Genomic DNA, 8,419 nt, shown 5'->3' on the forward strand with positions numbered 1-8,419 from the left:
GTTCTTGTTGACAATAGGAAGAGTTACAAAGGAAATAGTGTTATGGTAATCCTACCTACGCAGGGGGTATTTTGTTAAGTTTGAGTTTGATGTTTCATGGTGCTCTCTCTCTCTCTCTCTCTCTAGCATTAGGAAGATTGAGTTACAAAGAACATAGTCGGAATTTAGTATGCTGAATATGGTGATGCTTTGAGTTTGTAATTAATTCTTATAGGAATTGTGATAGCCCAAGGGTAATCTGGTAGGACTAGGGTTCCTACCGACTCGGTTCCTTAGGTTGTAGGGGCAGAACAGCGGAGGTCGGGGGCGAGCACGCGAGCTCCGGCGCGTCAGCGCCATCGCGAGGGAGGAGAAGGGCGGCGGTGGTTAGGGCAGGAGAGGGCTAGGGTTTCCGGCTCCTCTGGAGCCGGGCAATAGGATAGATACATCTTTATTGCTTAATTCCGAAAAGAGTCTTACAACCTATATTTATAACCTAGATAACTTGCATAAGAATTAACCTAAGATAACTTGCATAAGAATTAACCTAAGATAACTTGTGGGCTAAGATGCCTGGTGGGCCTAGCTAAACCGGCCATAACACTTCTCCCCGCCTGCACAAACAACTCGTCCTCGAGCTGTAAGGTGGGGAAGCGCTTGCGGAACTCCTCGAGGCGATCAGCCAGTGTCAAGCACCTTCTCGACAGCTGGGGCGGCCAGGTCAGCAGCGACGGCGTCCTCCGGAATGTAGTCTGCAACCTCCAGGTAGAAGTCGCGAGCAGGCATGGCCGGGCGTGTAGGGCTCGTCGCAGTTGAAGCACAACCCTTTGCGGCGACGCTCGAGGAGCTCGGCTGGGGTGAGCCGGCGGAACGGGCGTCCCGCGGTCGCGGTGAGGGGTGCCGCAAAAGCCTGCGCAGGCCGACCCGACGCGGAATCCGGCCCGGGTAGCGACCCAGCGGTTTGGAACGGTGAGTCCTGCTGGATGGCCACCGCGCGGCGCTCGAACGCGCGGGCGTAGTACATGGCCGACTGGAGATCCTGGGGTCCCCGAAGCTCAACGTCCACGCGGATGTGATCCGGAAGGCCACCGACAAAGAGGTCGGCCCGCTGCTGCGCCGTCACACACGACGCATGGCATGCCAGAGCCTGGAAACGGTCGGCGTAGTCCCGCACCGTGGAGGTGAAGGGAAGGCGGCCGAGCTCCGCCAGGCGGCTCCCGCGAACCGAGGACCCAAAGCGGAGGAGGCAGAGCTCGTGGAAGCGCTCCCAAGGAGGCATGGCGCCCACGTCCTGCTCGAGAGCGTAGTACCATGTCTACGCGCCGCAGAGGTGATAAGAGGCGAGCCAGGTACGGTCCGAGGCGAGGGTGCGCTGCCCGCGAAAGAACTGGTCGCACTGGTTGAGCCAGTTGAGGGGGTCCTCCGTGCCGTCATACGTGGCGAAATCGAGCTTGGCGAACCGGGGCGGCTGCTGGTGTGGCGCGCCATGGCCCACTGCCTCGGCGGTGCGGAGGGCTGATGACGGAGCCCGGTCCATGGTGGGAAGGCCAGCGTAGTTCCCCGTGGCGCCTGACGCCTCGGGCTGCAACTGGGAACCCGACGGCGGCCGGGCCTCCGTATAAGCCGGTGGAGGGGACGTCCCGTGGAGCCAGCCTGGAAGCGGAGACGGTGACGACGGAAAGCGGACCTCCTGGATCGGAAGTCCGCTCGGCGCGGACCGACCCAGGCTAGGGCTGGGCGGGGGCGGTGGTGGCACCTGCACGGTGGCCGCAGGGAGGGACGGCGCGGCTGGGGACGGTGCGGTCCAGGCCGGCCACTGAGCTGGCGGCGCAGGTGGCGCCGCGAGTGCCGGCGTCGGCCACTGGGGCGCGGACGGGGTGGCCCAGGTCGGCCACTGCGGGCCCTGGGCGGCGGCTGGCGGCGCCGCGCCGCGAGTGTCGGCGTCGGCCACTGTGGCCAAGGCGGCGTCGAGGCCGCCGGAGGGGGAAGCGCCGGGTAGCCTCCGGTGATGGCCCCCGGCATTGAGTACCACGGCAGCGCCTGCTGACCCGCGGCCATGGCTGGATGGAGTGGTGGAGGTGGCCCGTACGGACTTGCCAAGTAGAGGTGGATGCCCTGGACCGCGGCGACGAGGTCGTTGAGCACGCCGGCCATGACCTCCGGTGTGAACTGCTGCGGCTGAGGGGGAGGTGACGGTGGCGGCGTGTGTTGGACGGGGGCTGGTGGCCGCCCGTGGCGCGGTGCCAGGTGCCGGGAGGGTCGGCGCCGAGAGCGACGCTGTGGCGCCCGCCGAGAGCGAGGCCATGATGCCTGGCGCGGAAGCGGCGGCGGTGGAGGAGTTAGCGGCAGCGTCGGTGGTGGAGTTGACGGGCAGCGGCGGTGGTGGCGGCGGCGAAGACATGGTCGAAACCCGGGTACCTGATACCAAATTGGTAGGACTAGGGTTCCTACCGACTCGGTTCGTTAGGTTGTAGGGGCAGAACAGCGGAGGTCGGGGGCGAGCACGCGAGCTCCGGCGCGTCGGCGCCGTCGCGAGGGAGGAGAAGGGTGGCGGCGGTTAGGGCAGGAGAGGGCTAGGGTTTCCGGCTCCTCTGGAGCCGGGCAATAGGATAGATATATCTTTATTGCTTAATTTCGAAAAGAGTCTTACAGCCTATGTTTATAACCTAGATAACTTGCATAAGAATTAACCTAAGATAACTTGCATAAGAATTAACCTAAGATAACTTGTGGGCTAAGATGCCCGGTGGGCCTAGCTAAACCGGCCATAACATAATCTTTCCAATTTGAGTTGTTAATGCTGATTTAATTCTTTGACATTTTTCTGATCTGATATCATGTAATAAAATATAGTTTTTCTAAAATGTAAGTATCTCTGGGAAGCTTGGAAATGTGTGAAGGGCTGCATGTCATTCTCGTCATTTGCCTTTTTTATTAGCTGGTGCCTTCATGTTTGTAATCATATTCGGAATTGTCATCACTACAGCGGATGAATTTGTAGTGAATATCAATTTGATACCTTTTCTTCCTGGTGCCCATGCTTGATCCTCAGATGCTTTTGGGGCTATTCTTTTGAAAATCTTGCCACTGAGAACTCCATTGATGAAGACGGAAGCGGCATTGATGCAAATGTAGAGTATTGTTCTGTAATAAAGACGAAATTGGGCGCGCATCGCATTGTCATGGGTGCTGAGATGGACTGCTGTGATTCAACCGACGATGGTAGGCGGTTCTATGTGGAGTTAAAAACAAGCAGAGAGGTTGTTCTTCTTTTCCATGAGCTTTGAGTGTTCTGATGCCACATATATTCAATCTAGTCACCATTCTGAATTTTGTAACAGCTGGAGTATCATACGGTGGAAAAATTCGAGAGAGAGAAGTTACTTAGGTTTTGGGTAATTTCTTGTCCTCTTATTTTTTAGCTAATTGCATGACACCATTTTTTTTTTATCATAACTATCATTTGCAACTTCTTATTCTGTTCTCTTCCACAGCGTGAAATTCTATATTGAAACTGTGCTCCATATGATCTTAGAAAAGTTCCTTCTATGAAGTTTCTTAGATTTTTAATTGACTCCCTTAAGTTCTGAGGATGATTTGTTTCTTATATGCGGGGACTGAGGATATATGCTAACAACTTTACATGGCGATCTTGTTATGATTCTCTCTGCGATCACAACTTCAGCTTCATAGTATTTTATCTTCAGAAGTCATATCTTCTATATAGCTTGAAACATTAACTTTTACTTTACTAAATATTACAGATTCAATCATTCCTTGCTGGCGTGTCGTATGTTGTTGTGGGATTCAGGTATTATTCAATCATCACGGCACTCTTTGTTAGTACTTCAAGCTTCCTGTCAGAGAATAAGTCCTAAGTCCTTAATATGAGATGGTTTTCAAGAGTCTTTATGGTTATCATATATGCAAGGATTATGGTATGGGTAATTGCTATACTATTGCTGTCAATTAGATACAGAAGGAAACCCATTTCGTGTATATTTCAAATTGCGATGCTTATCTGAATTCTTCGTTGGGTTCTCAGCCCCATACTCTCGATTTGAATGCACCATACATCAGAGCTTTAGTATGTACTCCCTCCGTTCCTAAATATAAGTCTTTGTAGAGATTCCACAATGAACTACATACGGATGTATATAGATGCATTTTAAGTGTGGATTTATTCATTTGGCTCCGTATGTAGTCCACCGAGTGGAATCTCTACAAAGACTTACATTTAGGAACGGAGGGAGTATCAAATTATCTATTATAACAGGCCTAATGATACATAACTTTTTTGAGTTCGTAGTTCCTTCAGTTTAATTTGTTTGACCACTTTTTAAGCATTTTGTTCAAACCTTTGTGCTTACTGTTAGTGGTATGAACATATCCCACCCAGTATGGTCTTCTGTTCTACACATTTAACACACTGCATGCTACATAACCTGTGGTTTTTGCTTAATAATGAGGCATTCAATCAGAAAGGCATTCAATTTTTTTTTTCGAGAAAACGCAGAAGACTTGCGTTTCATTGTATTGAAAAGAGGGGGTTTGTTAGAATCCTCCTAGGAGGCGAGTTACAGGGCAAATACCAGGGCATTAGTGAACATCCCAGGTTTGGGGCAGGATGACGCGGAGGCCAAGGGCCCCTGCTCTGGCCCAAAGAGCAGCCTCGGCCTTGATCGTGGCGATCAGGGAGGGTGACCGAAGGGCGGTCTCTCTTGAAAACGCAGCCATTGCGATGTTTCCAAATCATCATGGCACGAGCAGAGTGGCGGAGGCGAGGCCTTTGTGCATCGGCTTGGGCGTGTTTCGTTTAGCCAGGCGCCACCAGTCGTGAAGCGTGGCGTCGTTGTTGGGCGGCAGGCAAGGGAGGCGCAGCCACGAGAGGATCTCATGCCACACCTGACGAGCGAAGGGGCATCCCAGGAGTAGGTGGTGTAGTGTCTCTGGGGCCCGATCGCATAGCAGACAGCAGGGTGAGTGAGGCAGGTTACGGCGCGCGAGGCGGTTGGCAGTCCAGCAGCGGTCGAGGTTCGCAAGCCAGTGGAAGAAGCGCACCCGTGGTGGCGCCCAGCACTTCCAAGTAAGCCTCCAGGCCTGGCGATGGGTGGAACCGTGGAAGGTGGCGAGGTAGGCAGACTTGGCCGAGTATGCTCCATTCTCAGTCCACTTCCAGCGAAGGCTGTCCGGCGTGTCGCCAATCCTCTAACATTGGCTATATGGTTGATACAATTAGGAAGGGGAGTACGATTACCTTTTCTATCTGACTCTGTTCACTGTTGTTTGCGATGTGTAGATGGATTGGCTGTAATGTTCAAAATTGGTTTTAACTTGATCAAGTTACACTCCTCTCTTTTTGGCTTTGCAGGAATGATGCTGGTGTACTTATACGAACTGAGAGACTAAGAACTAAAGATATCACACAAAAAGTGAAAGCAAAGAGCTACTGGCAGGTATACCAAATTAATTCCGTGTTGTTTATTCACAACAGTGGAGTCTGATATGTAAAGGAAGAACATGAGTGTGAGTATAATATTAGAACTTAGAAGAGCATAATAACCTATATAAAAAAGTCGAATAACTGGTTTGTCTTACAAAATCTTAAATAATAGTGGAAAGGAGTGTACACTTACCATTACTCTGATGCCGCATTCGCCTTTTCTGTTTTGACACGTAGGATAATTGATAACTACCCTCTTTTGTAGGAGTACCAAATTACTTGCTATGCAACATATATGTGACTAGCTCAATTTTAATTAAATATATGGTTTTTAATTACTTTCTTGCACTTCCCACTGTAATATTCAGGGTGGTGTCTGCTTGGCCTTTGCTGACGAGGTTTTATGCTGGCTGTATGGCACTGTCAAAGAAAGTGAGAATTCCTTCACCACTCTACTATATGCATTCACCTTCCTCTCTAAAAAATATGCACTTGTTGCCATTCATAATCCTGAGTAGTTCTCTTCACGTGCGTGATATCGTTTGCCCCATCTCTTGTAGATGAAGACTACGTTCTGCAATTTGCACACCCGTTCCATCGATTGGAACTATTAAAAGCCCAATCTCCGTGCCCCGATGCAATAACTCTGCATGTGGAACAGCTCACCGGTGCAACAAACTAATCTGTTCCCAAGCAAAGCTTCGGCGCTGATGTTTCGCTAAACGGACAGTTTTGACGGACCTTACGTAGAAGCGTCGCGTCTTAGAATGGCTTGAGCTATAGTTCGAGGGGCTGATGCGGATGCATAAGAGACTGACAGGGTCATGCTATATGGTCGGTCGGTAACTGGGGGCAGCTATGGTCACGGTTTGCTCTTTGAGTGCCCAAAGAGATTTTGAAGCCATCGAACACTGTATTTCTTCTGTAATACCAAGTTATAAATTAGGGAAGTGCAGAGTTACACAGCCATTGTAACGGTTCATCGCTCAAGGCACCAACGATGTGTAACTTTTGCACCAATGATGATATTGAATTTTAGAGACGGACGCTGCCATGCCATAGTAACATGTCAAGAACACCCCTTGGAGTTATGTAATCTAGCGGTATATGCTAAGAGTTTATTTTCAGCTTATTATGGAGAACATCTGATACGGCATGGTTAGTCCATGCTTTTTTTTTACCCAAGAACCGGCCGGAGCACTGCATTTTCATTTTTATATTGAAAGCAGGGTTTATAAGTTTTTGTAGGGAAACTCATCAAAACCCATGAGACGTGGTTGTACCATGTTCTTGATCTGTTTTCTTAACGAATTTATTACTTTGTTTGTAACTTCAAATGTGTGTATCTAGCACATTTGCATCTTGTATTGTTAGATACTTATGACTAGACACATAAGACGTCTAACATGTTTAATGACTGTTGACTGTTTACAACCACCTCCCCATCAATTTCAAATGTTTGATGAGGGATCAATGTTGAAGATGGTCAATAAAAGAAGCAACTGAGGGAGTGGTAGAAAATAACATCATCGAGTCGCTCGAGAAATAGACGCTCCAAGAAGAAATCAGAAAGTGACGGTAGTTATAGACACCAGTGACATCTGGCTTTTCCTTTTGGGTCGGCAGCTCTGACCGGAAGACAAAGAACAAATAAGAGAAGCCGGTGTAGTAAGCAAACTCAATTAGATGCTCCAAATGACGTTGCTATACCACTACTATAAGTCTGCTTGAGTTGACAAAGTCTAAGATACACCACACAGCTTGCAATCGCCGACTCCGCCCGTCGTTGTTTCGCACCTAATACCCCCCCGCCGCCCACACACACACCACCTTCACCAGCACCCAACTTTACCTGCTGATTCCAAAGAGCAAATCAATGGCAGACACAGTCTGCTCTGCCGTCGCCGGTGAGGCAGTGCAAAGATTATGTTTGCTTTTATCAGGGGAAAACGAGACCGGCGAGATGAAGGTGGATCGAGTAGAAATGGCCGTGCTCAAGTTCGAAACCATCATCGCCATCTCCGAAGACTGGCAGGTCACGCACGCCCCGCTGCTCCGTTGGAAGGCCAAGTTGAAGCGTGTGATCAAGGAAGGCAAAGGCATCATACGCTCCAACAAAAGAAACACCAGTGCCTTGGAGGAGCTGGGGAAGGCGCGAAGCAACTCCTTCCCACGGCGCGTGGCGCGAGCAGCCAAGCGGCTCATGCCGTTCAGCCGGGGTACAACTTCCGGGGACGATCTGACCGACTCCGCGGTAAGGAGGTTCGAGAGGATAGCCGACGGCGCCGACGGCTTCTTCGAGCTCGTCAGGTGCGGCGGCCGTCCCAAGACCCTCATGTTCCTCCCGTCGTTCGCGCGGTCGTTGGCGGCTGGGGAAGCGGCGGAACTGTCGCTCAGGATGGAGGGCGGCACCGCGGTGATGCTGCTCCAGCCATGGTGGCTTGAGCTCGAAGGAGGCGACGGGACGGCGGCGGCGGCGGCGTGCCTGTGGATGTCCTACGAGCACGACGTGGCGTGGGAGAAGAACTTCAAGATGATGGCGGCGTTCCGTTTCTCCGGGTCCCTGGACACCATGAGGGTCGCCACGAGCTGCGTCGAGCTCCTCCCGCCCCAGTTCGGCGCTGCCCGTGAGGCCATGAAGGATCTCCTCGCCGAGATGGCCGTCCACGGAAGGAACTCCCCTGCTCCGTCTGCCAGCTGCCACCGCTACGGCTTCGAGCCGACGCGGCCCCGCGCCGCGCCACGGTCACGGTCGCCCGCTGAGATCCTGATGGCGTGCGCCCACTTCTACATCCTCCCTCTCCAGAATTCGTCCGGTTTGCCCTTGGAGCTGGTCTGGCACAGCTCCCCGTTTTACCTGCCCAAGAAGCTCTCGGAGCAGCACGAGCACGTCGAGCCGGAGCAGATACGCGCCGGCCTGTTGCCGACGACGGCAGATGGGTTTTCCTACCACGACGAGGCAGGAGGATCATTCAAGCGCGGGCGGCAGTGGTGGTG

At 51.8% G+C, this 8,419-nt stretch overlaps 1 protein-coding gene across 1 annotated transcript in view; it reads left to right on the plus strand.

Moving 5' to 3' along the window:
• The window catches only part of LOC119341870 (decapping nuclease DXO homolog, chloroplastic), a 13,439-nt gene extending 6,840 nt beyond the window's left edge, over positions 1-6,599 (plus strand). Inside the window, exons 8-13 of the mRNA XM_037613719.1 lie at positions 3,032-3,239; positions 3,321-3,374; positions 3,744-3,790; positions 5,351-5,435; positions 5,791-5,854; positions 5,983-6,599. Of these exons, the coding sequence (XP_037469616.1) occupies positions 3,032-3,239; positions 3,321-3,374; positions 3,744-3,790; positions 5,351-5,435; positions 5,791-5,854; positions 5,983-6,104 (580 nt within the window). The 3' untranslated portion in view covers positions 6,105-6,599. The remainder of the gene's footprint in view (positions 1-3,031; positions 3,240-3,320; positions 3,375-3,743; positions 3,791-5,350; positions 5,436-5,790; positions 5,855-5,982) is intronic.
• Positions 6,600-8,419: the final 1,820 nt, after the last annotated feature.

The sequence above is a fragment of the Triticum dicoccoides genome, chromosome 1B (assembly GCF_002162155.2).
Source record: "Triticum dicoccoides isolate Atlit2015 ecotype Zavitan chromosome 1B, WEW_v2.0, whole genome shotgun sequence".
NCBI lineage: Eukaryota > Viridiplantae > Streptophyta > Magnoliopsida > Poales > Poaceae > Triticum > Triticum dicoccoides.